Genomic DNA, 15,665 nt, shown 5'->3' on the forward strand with positions numbered 1-15,665 from the left:
ACTAATTTCCTTTTCCTTTTCTGGAAGATTTGTGTAGTGCAAATTCATTTTCATGTGGGGTAATGTGTTTTGTGTGGTTCAAATTCATTTTCTTATTTTTTGTGCAAAAAGTAAAGGAAAAGAATAGAGTAAATAGGAGACATTAACTATTAATAATACACCTAAAAATGAAAATAGATAACTATTAACAGGGACGGAGGGAGTAATAATCATCAACGTAATTGTTAAATCCCGCGCACTTTGCCTCTGTCAATTCCCCAACCGTACTCCCTCATCCGTAACCACCAATCCCCCACCCCGACCACCCAGCATCATCGACTCAACACCCGCGCATTGTCGACCTGAACTGATCCAATCCCCAGCCACCCAACAACTCAATCCCTTTCCCTCTTCTACCTTCCTCGACAAACACGAACGGCCGTCGACCACCATCGTCGTCGACCTTCTGCCGCTGCGTCCCCTCCCCTATCTCCGTCGTTGGCCAGCTTTTAGGCAAGGCGCCTAATTGTACTAGTTCGTCAAGGTAATTTTGGGATTTTTTTTTGAATTCCCACAAGGGATACTTAATTCATTACTAAACCATCCGCAACGGCAATATCTGCAATATACCTAGGCAAAGTAACCAACCAATTTTTGGGATTTTTTTGGTTTTTGATGTATTGGTGACTGGTGAGCCCAAAAAATGGGAGGGATAAACTCAGAATAAAGTGTAGAAATGCGCAGGATTTAGTAAAATTTTGCGCCGACAAGTCCCATCATCAATTACAAATTTACAATCATCTCTCCTACACTTTTTACTCCGTATCTGTTTTGACGGGGACATTGATTTTAAAGCTTTGTGTTTTCACACTATAGATCGTGAATCATGTGCATTGTGCATTGTGCATTGTGCATTATGCATCATTATGCATTATGCAAGCTAAACAGCAGAATTCAACAGTCAACACCCAATAAGTGAATGGTTTTATATTGAGTACATGCATGCATATGTCAACTAGGTCGTCGTCGAGCCCACAAATTCTCATATAAGACAGACATATTCGCCTTAATTTGAATACGGATCAAGTATCACATATAAGACAAAACAAAATGCAATGGAATTACCAAAAAGTTTGTCCATCTATGCAAGTGGAGGTTATTTGACCCGTCAATTGTCCACAATTAACCGGAAACCTTATTAGCTTAAACAACTTGTAAGCCTGAATCATGACAACTAGGAATTACAATTAAAAAAATGGCCAAAGGACGTGTGTACCTATAATTTCATGTGTACAGATTTTCAATCCTATGTATGTAATAGATTCAATTCCTAACTCTATCAACAACTCAACGCACCCAAAAAAACAAACAAACAATAAAAAAAAAACTCTGAACAAAATTTGGTAATTACTACAAAATGAGTTTAACACCAACTCCACGACTCATCACTCTTCCAAAAGCTGTTGATCAAGCAACACTTAAGTTGGGCCACGATATAATAGATGATGACGAAGAAGCCCAAAACTTTGTATTGGCGGCCCAACTAGTTCAGTCAGGTAGCTCTCTTATATGACCAATTTATAACATATGACTAACCCAAAAGGAGATGAGATATAATCTTCTCCGATAACAGGAGAGGTCCATTACTTTTCCAAGAGAGAAAGGAGGGATTACATAACTGTTGCGTAGAGGTGATCAAATGCGGGCTTGGGCCGGACATGGGCCGGGCTCATGTTCAATTTTTGGCCCACAAACAAGCGGGTTAGTGGGTTCGGGACGGGTTAGTGGGCTGAGCCTTTGTATTTTTCTTTAAATGCCTTGTCCGTACCCGCTTATTTAGCGGGCGGGATGGGCCGAGTTTAATGGACGGGACGGCCCATGAACAGCTCTGTAAGTGTTGCGATTACCATCTCACCCCTTATGTGTATGTTAAATAAGTACTAGATCCTCCGATTATTGGAGAGGATTTCAGTTGAAGGAGATGAACCCAAAATTAAAATTTTATTTATTTATGTTTTAAGTTTATTTTGATGAGTGGATATCTTATAATGAATACTTGATACATTTAAATATGCAGGTTATCATAAAATATTATGTTATCAAAATAAAAAAATAAAAAAAAATTTACATGTTTATTGAATAATTGGGTATTTTGTTAGAGTTAGTTTTATATATAAAATGGTCTTATGCAACAATTTATGTCAGGTGTATTGCCTATTGTGCTAAACACGGCCCTAGAGCTTGATCTTATTGGTATCATTGCAAAAGCAGGCCCAGAACAGAGACTATCCGCCCAACAAATTTCCGACCAAATTATGACGAAAATGGATCGGCCTAACCCGGATGCACCGTCCATGTTGGATCGTATACTTGGGCTTTTGTCTAGTTATTCTATTGTGAGCTGTTGTGTTCAGCCCACTAAAAATGGTGGGTATCAAAGGGAGTATGGTTTAGGGAAGCTATCCAAGTTCTTTCTTCCGGATCGAAATGGTGGTAGCCTTACTCCTCTCCTTGCCTTGTTCATGGACCCTGTTGTCCTAGCTAGTTGGTAATTTGTTGTCTACAATCTTGCTTCATCCAATCTTGTCATAAGACCATGATAAAACCGTCTTACATGAGACTAACCAGTTGTTGTTACTGTATTAAGTAAACGAGTTTGGTTTGGTGATTACTCACCTGAACTTTCATTTTGAATGCAGGACAAAGTTAAAAGATGCCATTTTAGAAGGAGGAATACCATTCAACAAGGTACATGGAGTTCATGCATTCGAGTACCCATGCATCGACGAAAGGTTTAATCAAGTATTCAACAAAGCAATGTTCAACTACCCTATCATACTTATTGAAAAGATCCTCAAGAAATACAAGGGTTTCCATGGCATCCAATCCCTTGTTGATGTTGGGGGTGGTCAAGGACACACTTTAAAGGCGATTATTTCTAAGTACCCTACAATTTTGGGTATTAATTTTGATCAACCACACGTCATTTCGAATGCCCCAACATATCCAGGTACTCCCTCTGTTCATCACCGACTTTTTGGTTAAATACTCATTTAATGAGTGTTTATATACTCCGTATTTATATTGTAAGACAGGTTTACACAATAATTACTCAATTGTATTTGTATAACATATTCGTTATGAGTTTTCAAAAAAATTATTCATTATGACATTTTACTCCGAACAATATTTTCTAATGAATTCTACTGCGTACAATGTACTTCCTGTCCTAGGTGTGAAGCATGTTAGCGGAGACATGTTTGAAAGTGTTCCCAGCGGTGATGCAGTTCTCATGAAGGTCTTCTAACGGAAAATTTTCTTAAAACTATTACATTTTAAGCGCAATTAAAAGAGATTTTTAATATTCACATAACATCGTTGTGAAATAACAGTGGCTACTTCAAGTTTGGAGCGATGAAAAGTGCTTAATGGTGTTGAGGAATTGCTATAAGGCGGTACCCAAGGACGGTAAGCTGATTATTATAGAATCGTTAATGACAGCAGAGCCGGAAACTAGTGTAGTTGCAAAAGCAATAAGCCAAATGGATGTGTACATGATGACTAAAAATCCAGGAGGCAAGGAAAGAACTCTACTTGAGTTTATAGCCTTAGCAACGACGGCTGGGTTCGCGGGCGTTAAAGTCAAATGTCAAGTTGGTCAGCTTTGGGTCATGGAATTCTACAAGTAAAACCGATCTTTGTGTGCATGTATACCGTAGATGAACAATAAGAATCACAACTTTGTACTCGAAGTTTAATGGTAATTTGTTTATAGGCATTCACGGATTCACGGTATGATCAATTTTTTGCAAATTGATAATGTGTAGAGCAAGATTAAGGTATTGGGCTCGAACCTTTCTATGAAGATTGTTTATTAATAGCAATGCATCCCAGAAAGCATCAAGGCAGCCGATTAACAGCAAGGTCACCGGAAAAGTTGAGGGAGCGGAGCAGCAGTCTGCAGATCAGCAATCAAGCACTCTTCACTAATGTGAAGAACTGCATATCTTTTTTTTTTGGCAACTAAGAACTGCATATCAAATGTATACAAGATGCTATTATTTATTCCGTATAATATACCAGAACTAGTGAAAAACTATAGCAAGAGAATTTAAGTGAAATGTTGCTCGCTTTAAAGAAGAGTTGCAATGCTACATGAAGGAAGGAGGATGACATGGCTGTGATGGTTCATTCGATGGACACGGTTGAGATGATGACTGCAAATATGATTTATCCATTAATAAATTCCACTCTCTATCATGCTTCTCAGTATTTGTTTATCATCACGTGTTGAATCCTCTAAAGACTGAATTCTGTATTTACTATTTAGTTACAAACTAGAGAAATGTGCTCATGAAACAAGTATTTAGTAAGAGAGATACCTTATCGGGATCACTATCACTTGATATCACTACACACCAGCCGCTTGCTCTCTGGACATCAACCTGGAAGCGAATTTCTGAACCTCGAGGATGTGATGATAGTCAAGGTTTACAATTGTACCTCCCAAAAGAGTTGATTACAGTCACCGGACTCGCAGATAGTAAAACCCAGAACCCAGAAGTTCCAAATATGACTACAGGTATGCACTAGCAACAGAACAAACAGATTCTCACAAGACGGACTAATGATATTATCACCAGGAGACAAACCATTTTGCATAATTAATAGGGAACTTCAATTACTATTTGAATTAGCGGGTTAATGGGTATATTAGTACTCCTTCTAGTTCACTGGAATTGCAACATTTCATTAAAATACTCTTCACATATATTCACCCAATGTTGCAATTCCAGTAAACTGGAGTGGAGTAATTAGTTGATCTCACATTGAATATCATGTACTCCATATTTCAAGACACTAATTGCATAAATGAAAAAGGATATCTTTTTTTCGTAGATGGGATGGTTCAGCATAAGAAGATTGTTGTTGTTAACAAGTGCCCGGACCAACAATTCCTTTGCTTCGTCATGTTTTTTCTTCAACATGCTACATATCTGTAGAGCATTAAAAAATGGCACATTTTCATCTTAGTAAGGATCTGAGATACAGAAAAAAGGAATAACAGATTGCAAAAGGAACGTCGGCATGTGTCAGAATGTTGATCGTTGAAGCAACCAGTGTTTTCTGGACAAAGTTATCATTTTAAAAAGAAAAAAAAAACATGTAGTCAGGGTATTAGTTGTTCTTATTATAATCAACAAGCACTTAATATACAACACTATTAAATCATGCTTAAATTTACTCACTCGTCTGAATAGTAAAAAGCAATTAAGCAGAAATAATTTTGAAACTGCAAAATGTTGGTGCAATTCACGGTTTGTGCTTTTTATATTGTGAAAATGCAAATGTCGGCGCAATATTTTTATGCGTGTTTGAAACATCTTTTTTGTTGTTTCAACACGGATAAATCCATGTATATTTGACCCCTTATCCGTATCACACAACAACCAGGAACCTTTGAGTCATATATATTCACAAGGATAACGTTGGTAAGATTCTTCCCTATTTGAACCAAATGTCACTCAAATAGGGAAGATTCTTCAAAGAAAAGCAAGAGAAGGTAAAACCAAATGAACTACAAACAATAATTTTTGAGTTTAACCTTGAATAGTTGCCAATTTGGGTAATCAATCCCACATATATAATACAATGAAGGAGCAAGTTATATTCAGGAACACTTACATCGTCTAGTTCTTTGGCACACGCCTCAGCCTTTTCAACACTTTCATCACTCTCCACCATCAATGTGAAACCTAGGTTCTCCATGTTTTCCTCTAGGTGAAAATCAAACTTAGGACTCGGGTTCTTGGCTGTGACATTCTTTTTACTTCCTTCACATGAAGTAACCCGTGTCTTGACCTACATGCACAGTTGTGTTAGGATGGAGTACAGCAATTCATCCTGTAGTAGAATATATATTCTCCGTGATTTCCACTTAGATAGTTGATGAATATAATTATACGAATGCATCAAGAAAGTAACAATGTTAAGCTTAAGATGGTTCCAATGAGTATGTAGAACAGGATACCTCATTTTCAACTTCTCTGGGTGATACATTAGACATTCTGCACAATCAAGGAAAAATGTTAAGCTTAGGATAGTAACCCACCCTCTCTCTCATTTATATTATCGTCATTTGGCTTGATGGTCAAACAATGTCAGCTGTGATCTTAACACATTTGTATGATTTGATACCTTTTTAGATAATATGATAAATGTTTTTTTTTTTTTGGGAAAAATCAAACTAGTAAAAATTTGATAGTCTCTCTAAGTAAATTGATAAAACTTAATGATCAAATTTTCACGGTTGACCACCAAAGTCATATTAGGACCAAAAAAATTGGAGCGAAGGTAATTATATAATTTCAGCAGTGTAGCTGTGTGGCACACCTGCTTTCACTGACCAAGTGACGTTTTGATGGCTGTGGATCAGCAACCTGCCAATTGCTCTTTGAATTACAACTAAGAAAGCCTAAAGAGGTCTTATAGAACTTGAATATGGCATGATTATGAAAAGAACCTCAGTTGGTTTCCGCTTCAAAGAGGTAACTGAAGGTGTCTGTCTCAGAACATTCACCGGAGAAACTATCTTGGTCTTCTCTTCTAGCCTTGCACTTTTCTCAAAATTTACCATGGATTTAGGAGTTTGGACAATTGAAGAAGCTGATTGCTTGTTTACGGTATTCCTACAAGGCATCATCGTTGCTTAAAATGAAGAATTAAGCAGAAACAGGGAGTCAAGAAGTGACACAGTGACTGGTAAAACCAGTTCAAGTTTAACTTACCTTGAAATTTTTAGGCTAGGAAGAGTAGGCACTGTCTTGTCAGTTCTAGCAGACAGAAGTCTATTCACTTGCCCAATGTTTGATTTCTGAGCTATTGATATGCTAGAAATCTTGTCGTTGAGTTTCCCAGACCCATGGTTGCTAGATTTAGCTTCCCGTTCAGGTGCAACTACTGAAGGAAGTTGAATGCTGCAAGAAAATAAAACATGAGCAATCCACGAGATACAAAGACACTTATAACTCTAACCGGAAAATCCGAGGCATGGTAATGTCTAATGGATCACCCATATTGTCAGAGTATGTGCAATAACTTGGTTAAATCATTACATCCTTAGTGATTAGTGTTTTCGAAGAGAGGGAGGGGGCTGTCTACCAACAAATTAGCAATGAAGATTCAACCTTAACCAGACAAAGACAGACAATAATGGGTTGACATCATGAAAACATTCCACATTTAAGAAATAACCACAGAAAAAAGGTCAATTCATAGGGCTTGCTTTGAAATAGGTAATTGTTACTATGGTAATAAAAGATGAAATATGAGGAAGTAAAGGTAGTGGGAGAAGAAAAGGGTGGAAGAGAATGCAACAATTATTTCATTGAAGGACATAATAATCACTCGCCTCTCCCTAGGTAATGCATTATCTCAAATGGGATGATATTTCCCCCATCACTCCATGTTCCTTCCTTCAACACCAACACTTCCTCCTACCTTCCTTTATTTTGGCCTCTATCACACTAGTAATAATTACCCAAACCAAGCAAACCCATAGAAACAAGAGAAAATAATAGTCATGCTTCAAATAATGATATGTCAGTGATGTATCTATTCTGGGTTAGAAGACGTATTTTTCGCCTTACCTATGAGGTTTCACATCAATACTTATTTTCCTTGTATCAAGCAAATGGAAACTATCCTTTTTGGCTTGTCTATCACCAAGTACAGCATCAACAACCATCTTAGTCTGGATTTCTCCGCTTTCATTACTATCATCATCTCTGCATAAGGTTGGAGCTGCTAAGATATGTAGCCAATTGGAGCTAGTATATTGTAGGTCTGAGAACATCTGTTGTATGATGGCCTTACCTCGAAACATCAGTACGCTTTTCCCTTCTCTCCACAGCTGAGTCTCGTTTCATTAATTCTTTGGCACATGAACTAGGATTGCCATCCAATTTTCCCCCATTACCTTCGTTCCTGGAGTCACCACTGTCAATAGCAGATGAGGTTCACAACTATTTCCACATACCTTCAGAACTTGCAAATTTGAAGGAGCTTCTTTTACCTCAAGTCTGCAGCTCCCAATGATGCTGAACCCTTTTTGCTTTTCTCAAGTATAAAATGTTTTTTCCCAGCACCATCATTTGTGCCTCGTACCATGGAAAAGCTGTTAGCTTCTGAAAGTTTGAATCGCATTTTCATTGACTTGGCAGAAGTTGGTTTACTGCAAAAAGTGAATACTCAACTTAATAGTTTAAAACTTCAAAATATGATGAGAAATCTCTAACACACAAAAATTAGTTTAACGCAATCTTGACCTTGTGTTATGAAAAGGAAAAAAAAAACAATCTGTCAAATCAAGTCGATCTAGGATGAAAGTATCAGGTTAATTACTCACTTTCACTACACCATATTTTTATCGTCTCGGGATCTTCTAGTGTGTAATCGACACACTCGACAAACAACTGAAATCAAATATGGAGTATCTACCTAATTGTAGACCAGGCAATAGGCATACAAGAACGAAAAACTCAAAGCCATAGTGAGCTCACAATAGCTGATAAGACTATTGCAGAAAATCAAACTAGCGCAAGATCAAGTATATAACCTTTCAGAAGGTGCCAGAGGATCTTTCACATCTGATTTTTGCAATTTAGCATTTAACGAGACCTCAGAGTTCAATCTTTTGGAGATCGTAGAGGATAAGGTATCCAAAGTCAGAGTGTGATTGTCCAGTTTTTCGCTTACCCCAGCCACTCGTTCTTCTTCGCTTTTCATTTTCTCTGTAAAGCACTGATGGGATGACCTGTCTGGATTTGTGGTTATCGAGTCTGTACCCAAAAGAGCCCCAGCTGCAAATTCTTCTTGTAAGGTCTCTACTTCAGATGTTCCATCACCAATTTTCTCATTCGGAGAACAAGTCTCATCATCTGATGCTTTTGAGCCCGTGCCCAAAAGAGCAGAAATGTTTACCATTGGGGCCTGTTCTTTTACCTCAGCAAACACTTGCTTCGATGTTTTTTCCTCAGTAAGGTGAAAATCTTCTTCTATGCCTCGCGCAGTCAAAATTCTATCTGTCTCTGGAGATGCAAATGCTTCTTCTGAAACGTTTACCATTGAGGCCTGTTCTTTTACCTCGGCAAACACTTGCTTCGACGCTTTTTCCTCAGTAAGGTGAAAATCTACTTCCATGCCTCGGGCAGTCGTAATTCTATCTGTCTCTGGAGATGCAAATGGTTCTTCTGAAACTTTTACCAATGGGGCCTGTTCTTTTACATCAGGAGACACTTGCTTCAATGTTATTTTCTCAGTAAAGTGAAAATCTTCTTCCACACCTTCGGCACTCGTAATTTTAGTTGTCTTTGGAGACACAAATGCTTCTTCTGAATCTACTAGCTTGTGTGAGGGATTGCTTTCAGGATTTGAGCTGAAGTCATGTGCTCTTGCCCGAGTTCTAGAAATTTTTGAATCAGTTTCCCCTGCCATGGGACACTTAGGGTCTGGCTGTAGGGCATCCACAGGAACTGTTTTATTCATAGGCATCTGAGTTTGTGTTTGCTGATGTATGGCAATTGTGGAATTAGAGGGGCCCTTGGAAGACGAGGCGCCAAGGCTTTTCTCTTGCTCAACTGAAAGACCGTGTTTTGAATCAACTGCAACTTCAGATTTTGAATGTTCCTTCTGAGTGGCGTCTTCCTTTCTTGGCTCACTATTACTTGCAGCTTGATTGGGTAAATCTTCACACTCAATTTTGGACAATGAACTAGCTTGTTTGCTGGTTTTCCCTTCAGTTGCATTTTTTCCACCTTTAGTTGCAGAGTCATCCAAGCTGAAGTCCCCAAACCTACACAGACAATGGCTTTGTTAGTGAACAATAAAACAAGTTTGGTTTCTAGATTAAATATTGGGAGCATAAATTATAACATTAGCACTTCGTCAAGTTGGAATATCCTACCTTTATTCCATTTATAGTAAGTCTTGTGTGAACAGACTGTACCCATACAACCTGACCGTTAATCATAATACTCCCTCCTATTCCAGATAACCGTCCCATTGTGAAGATGACACAAGAATTAAGAAAGTGACTTTAGACCACACAAAACGGACAATGGGACAGTTATGTGAATAGACGGAAATGGAATCGAATTTGGACCACACAACACTTACCAAAAATGGACAATGGGACATTATTGTGAATAGACGGAAATGGACAATGGGACGGTTATCTGGAATAGGAGGGAGTATTAAATAGGAATTCAACACTGAATGGCTGGGTTGTATGCGTACAACCGTCTCGTATAAGTTTTTTTACACGCATACCTATTTGACCTTGGTGGTCACCCTATGTAAGCTTTAATCATTAACCTCTCGAAATATGTATCACAATACCAAATAAATGTTATGTTTGATTTATCAACAAAGTTATATTCTTCAAAAGTTGTAACAATTGATTACGCTCTACTGTGAAAAAATATAGGTGAGCATCGGTTGACCTCAAAGGCAAATGAGAGCAATATAAATGAGATGGAGGGATAATACACAATGTCTTATCAAGTTGAAGTGCATCTAAGCTGAAGTCAACCAAGCTACAAATACGTTAAACGATAAGACCAGCAAATATCCCATTCATCTAAATGCTAGGTTTGATTTTAAAAGTATAATCATGAACAATCTACCAAGCAGGAAAGTGACGAATTCGATATACAATGGAAACTCATGCATGCTTACCCATCAAAGTCAAAAGAGAAGGTGAATTTGTCGTCCTTCTCCTGACCACTTTCTTTTGCCGGTTTACTTTCTGATTTCTTTTCCTTTGATACAGCAGACTTCTTTGGTGAACTTGAAAAATCAATATCTGGCATATCTAATTTAAAAGATGACATCTTTCCAAATGCATCATCAAGGGAAAAATCCATATCCCTGTAAAAACATGCCCGTGAGCACAGCATAGAAGTGATAAACTAAAGGTAGCTATAGTAAAACAGGTAACACGGTATTATCCGGACTTAAGAAATCAATATGTTACTGATGCTAAGCAAATACCTCATAAATTACAAAAATGATCCCACAGCCATGCTTCTGAATATATGATTACTAACTTCACGTGCTCAAAATTATAGAACTTACGAGAAAAAAGACATCAATTACGTATTTCCATTCCTGTCTACCTAAGGCTGTTGTATGGAAACAGGAGCGGACGATAAAAGCAATGTTTGCATAGCTCAAGCATGTGAGCTTTCACTATATATGATTGTCCGAAGAACAAGGATAGCTTTCAAAGAAACATTGTTGATCGGGGGTAAAAGCAGAAAATAGCAAGAAAACTAGAAACGGGTACAATAAAAGGTAAATACATCTGATCCACAAACAAAAAACAATCGTAGGAAGCTTACATGCCAAAGTCAAATGCTTTTTTGTTGCCTTTTGCAACAGGTTCAAAATTGAAGTCCATATCACTCCCACCAGTGGACTTCCAAGAGCTAAGAAAGTCCTTGGATATGTCGTCATCTGTTTCAAGCATATTTTAGCAATCAGCAGAAAACAAAAGCCTCAAATAGGTAGATATAATAATGAATATGTTTCAGTAAGATGTTAAAAGACAGACAAAACTAGTGAAGTGAGTTTGAACAGCCGAAAATAGTAAATTGCAATATTTTTTACATTTTTAACCAAACAATTTTATAGAGCAGAACTTATCTCACCCTGCCTCTTCGGTCTCTCCTTTACACCCAACCACCAACGGAAAAAATAAGTTACAACCTCAGTCAAACTGTTATGGTTGAGAAGTCCTATTATGACCTGGTTAACCCAAATATGATGTCTTGTATTAAAAAGAGAAGAAAGTGAATCATTTAGTATAAACCAAAGAGTAATTCTTCCTATTGTGAAATGGTTTTCAGATAAAACCTCCTTCGGACTTCATGCGGCCCAGCCACAGGCCATTTTATGTGAAATTTCATAGTTTTCATTCACCCATAATTACATTTTGATAAGTTTGACACATCCTACCCAAAACTTCATGTTCCACATCAGCATAGTAAGCCAAAAACATCACAGTTATTAACTACTTCATTGACAGGCATTCACAACATCCAAGCTAAACTAAATCGCATTTATTTCAGCCATTACCATACGATAATATACATCAGGATAGGTAGACGTATTAGGAGCATGTCTTCTCTGTTGGAACGAAGACTTCTTTCTAGAATCAAGTATTCAAAAACGACAGCATTACAAGTTTACAACAACAGAGCCATATTTCTTAAAGACCTAAAGAAATATGGGGTCAGCTAGCATGTTTTTTTGCTCCTGTTCTTTAAATGTCGTACTTATTCCATCATTTCTATGAAGTTAGGGTTTTAAATATCAATAACTTAAAGTTGAGATCGGGCAAGTCAAGTTAGTAATGTTTTCTTCCCCATGGCAATACAGCTCCTTTTACTATTAAAAAAAATTGATGTTCTTGCCTAAGGAGAGGTTATACTATCTTTATAAACAGGACAACGAGATAGGATGCCTTCCACAACTACAACATGCCAATATGGTATGTCAATTAGAGTACCTAGGAATGACGTTTTTGCTTTTGTTTTACCAGTTGAAGCATCCGCCTTATCTGATTCAGCCATCTAAGTACTGCAAGGATTAAGGAAAACTGATTAATTCCGGAATCTGAAAATAGGGACAGTAGATTACTTGGACAACAACAACAACAACATTACCCCAGTGCCTCAATGGCTCCCGCAAATTGCAGGGTAAGGGGGGGTCGGATGTACGCAGCCTTACCCTTGTGTTAGCAACACAAAGAGGCTGTTTCCGAATGACCCAAGATGAAAATTGCGTCGAGAACTGCATCGAAGGACCGCCACTTTACAAAAGAAAGAAGGGCAGCCACTTTAGTGAGCCATTTTGATTTATTCCATTATAATCCATAACCAAAGAATAATGAGTCTTTGGCTCCATTGGAAATATGGAAATAGTAGATTACTTGGACAAATGAAGATAAAACACTGATTAGGAGAACCATTTGAGAATCAACAGCGTGACGATTGTTTAGCACCAACCAAGACAATCAATACATAATGTCAATGAGTAAATGATCAGACATATGATGTTTCATCGAGTTTTATCACATCAAAACAAAAGAGCGGGTTGCAATGCAAAAGGCATTCTATTTGAATATTTGCCAGTGAAAATGCTACCCTAGTCCAACTGAATAGATATAAACAGCACATACAATCGAACGAAGAAGAGCATATAAAGCATCCTGAAAACAGCCTAATCCTCTATTTCTCAAACTACCAACATGCACTAAGCTTCCTTCGGACCAGCCGGTACAATAGATTTTGTTTGCTAATATCACCAGACTCTCGTATTCATTTCAGAAACTCTGAAAGTGTATAGTATAATTAAAAGTAGCAAAAGAGGGCCTCACAGACATATACTATATATTTGAACATAAGATTAACTTTACACCATAAAGAGACAATGTCTATATACATTGTCATTTACGACATGCTTCATGAGTGACTCCTAGAGCAGTCCATCCTATTTCAAGGAGTTAAATCAAATAGAATGTCTTCTGCGTATAATGAAAGCGAAACATAATCATGCTTGTGATAGCTTTAATCCTTTCTGGACCCCAAATCAACAAACAAGCGGAAAACTTCCACCAATCACAGGGTCTCCTCTTGCAAGACAGCAGAGGGTATAAAAGACATAGACTACAAACTATTTCGTACAGATTAAAAATCTTGGATAAGGTTAAAAATCTTGGATAACATACAAACAACGGGAAGATGAGATCTGCATTATTTCTTATAGTGATAAACAACGAAAAAATGAGAATGCGCTGAAAATTATAAAAAAATAAATAAAAAGATAACATCACAGCAAGTCAGCGGCAATGGTGTTTGTACAGTTTCGAGCCAAAATGTACAACAGGCTACAAAAACTCAAAAATCCATCATCCAAGTAATACTATAGACTGGACTAGAATAAAATTGAAGAAATAAATGATCTGTTGAATTACGAGTTTACGACTACCTTAATCACTTGCTAACAAAGTGAGGGAAAATCCGAACATTAGCTAAACTACAAACTTATCTAAATTTAAGCCAAAAAATAGACATCAAAATAAAATATCAGCAAATATAATCAGAATCAAGTATATCTAAAGCACGAAGATCTTGACTAACTAATAATACGCTCCGAATTTTGTAAGATGCAAAGCTCACTCAAACAACTAGAACAAATTAGAGTGAAATTAGCCTTAGATTTACACATGAAGAGATAATCATTGATATTGAAGCTTATATAAGTGCATATATGAATTAATAACAAATTTAAGCCGAAATTAGAAATTTATCAACTATATTCAAGATATCTAAACGCTCCTAGATTCAAATAATGTGAACCAGAATCAAAAAATTAGAACAAATAATTACGGAAATTGAAGTTTATACAAGTGCATATATGAATTAATACAAATTGAAGCCGAAATTAGAAATTTATCAACAAAATTAACCAGAATCTTATATCGATACCGCAGTAAATCTCCACTTCAAAACTAATTATGCGGTCCTAAATTCATAAAATGCGAACCTCAATCAAAGAATTAGAACGTATTAGAGTGTAATTAGCCTTCGATCAACCATATATGAATAAAATAACAAATTAAAGCCGAAAATCAGCAACTTATCAACAAAATTAACCAGAATCAATTATATCGATACAGCACAAAAATCGCAACTTCAAAACTAATTATACGCTCCTCAATTCATAAAATACGAACCTTAATCAAAGAATTAAAGCAAATTAGAGTGTAATTAGCCTTCGATTAACACATGAAGAAATAATCATAGCAATTGAAGCTTATAAAGTTGCATAGAAGAATAAAATAGCAAATTGAAGCAAAATTGCGAATTACAGTAGAAGAAATTCGATGAAATTTCGAGTAATTTCAGTGTAGAAAGCACGTACCAGTTCGAATTAGGGTTAAAGATGCAAATGTATTGGATGAAATTAGGGAGAAAATTCGGCGATTTTTTAGAGAGAAGGTGGAGGATCTTCAGAAGGTTCTCGGTTTTGGCATCAATGAATTCGCCGGTTAATTGCAGTGACGAACGAGGACCGAGTGGCGGGAAACTTGGTATTGTACTGCTACAGTGCTACTTGTATCGGTCGTCGCGGTCGATATTTGCTTTTGCTACAAATATTAATAGACCTACAATGACAGATGTAGCATTCTTCATAAATATTTTTTTGGTGTAAACCGGGTTGTCCACCGTCGACAACGGTGTATAATCCCTCGCCGCGCGTGCTCTCACGAAGAGGTAAACGGCTGGCCAAAGAGCTTGCTCCATTCCCATTGGGAGGGATCGAACCCCTGACCTCATGGTTAATGGATGAGGTGAGCAACCACCACACCAAACACATTTGGTTAGCATTCTTCATAAATATGGGAGGCGGTTTTTTTTTTCCACAGTATTTTTAGGAAAATTACATGTGATTAACTAAATTGTTCTTGAAATGTAACTTTCATACACTATACGAACTATTGTAGATGTAAGTGTTTTATTTGTAAAAAGGTTCTATACAAGGGTTTGGTCGTCTTCTTTCAGGCTTAAATACAATATACGGAGTACTATTCAATTCAAATCCTATATATTCAATTTAGT

The 15,665-nt window shown here is 37.1% G+C and overlaps 2 protein-coding genes across 4 annotated transcripts; one reads left to right on the forward strand and one right to left on the reverse strand.

The window, feature by feature from the left end:
- Positions 1-1,224: 1,224 nt before the first annotated feature.
- LOC141592879 (caffeic acid 3-O-methyltransferase-like) lies at positions 1,225-3,764 on the forward strand. The gene is made up of 5 exons (XM_074413754.1): positions 1,225-1,535; positions 2,185-2,527; positions 2,679-2,989; positions 3,213-3,277; positions 3,372-3,764. The coding sequence occupies exons 1-5, from the start codon at positions 1,397-1,399 to the stop codon at positions 3,666-3,668; spliced, it is 1,155 nt and encodes a 384-aa protein (XP_074269855.1). The 5' UTR covers positions 1,225-1,396; the 3' UTR covers positions 3,669-3,764.
- LOC141592878 (uncharacterized) lies at positions 3,660-15,143 on the reverse strand. Of its 3 annotated transcripts, none has more exons than XM_074413752.1 (16): positions 14,968-15,143; positions 12,551-12,621; positions 11,382-11,496; positions 10,717-10,908; positions 8,597-9,832; positions 8,054-8,212; positions 7,855-7,977; positions 7,629-7,766; positions 6,768-6,956; positions 6,503-6,668; positions 6,373-6,419; positions 6,011-6,047; positions 5,665-5,841; positions 4,866-4,976; positions 4,362-4,453; positions 3,660-3,937 (listed from the first exon to the last, which is right to left on the reverse strand). In XM_074413752.1, the coding sequence occupies exons 2-15, from the start codon at positions 12,612-12,614 to the stop codon at positions 4,391-4,393; spliced, it is 2,817 nt and encodes a 938-aa protein (XP_074269853.1). In that variant the 5' UTR covers positions 12,615-12,621; positions 14,968-15,143; the 3' UTR covers positions 3,660-3,937; positions 4,362-4,390. The 3 variants fall into 3 exon arrangements, with proteins under 3 accessions (XP_074269853.1, XP_074269852.1, XP_074269854.1); XM_074413751.1 differs by having other exon boundaries at positions 3,660-3,978; XM_074413753.1 differs by having other exon boundaries at positions 7,855-7,965; positions 14,968-15,110.
- Positions 15,144-15,665: the final 522 nt, after the last annotated feature.

The sequence above is a fragment of the Silene latifolia genome, chromosome 7, assembly GCF_048544455.1.
Source record: "Silene latifolia isolate original U9 population chromosome 7, ASM4854445v1, whole genome shotgun sequence".
In the NCBI taxonomy this organism is placed as follows: Eukaryota; Viridiplantae; Streptophyta; class Magnoliopsida; order Caryophyllales; family Caryophyllaceae; genus Silene; species Silene latifolia.

Coding starts and splice junctions, on each gene's coding strand:
- LOC141592879 (XM_074413754.1), top strand. CDS start 1,397: ATGAGTTTAACACCAACTCCACGACTCATCACTCTTCCAAAAGCTGTT. Junction 2,528..2,678: donor CCTGTTGTCCTAGCTAGTTG/GTAATTTGTTGT, acceptor TTTTGAATGCAG/GACAAAGTTAAAAGATGCCA. Junction 3,278..3,371: donor GTGATGCAGTTCTCATGAAG/GTCTTCTAACGG, acceptor GTGAAATAACAG/TGGCTACTTCAAGTTTGGAG.
- LOC141592878 (XM_074413752.1), bottom strand. CDS start 12,614: ATGGCTGAATCAGATAAGGCGGATGCTTCAACTGGTAAAACAAAAGCA. Junction 11,497..12,550: donor AGCAAAAACGTCATTCCTAG/GTACTCTAATTG, acceptor TGCTTGAAACAG/ATGACGACATATCCAAGGAC. Junction 6,420..6,502: donor TGAAGCGGAAACCAACTGAG/GTTCTTTTCATA, acceptor AGCAATTGGCAG/GTTGCTGATCCACAGCCATC.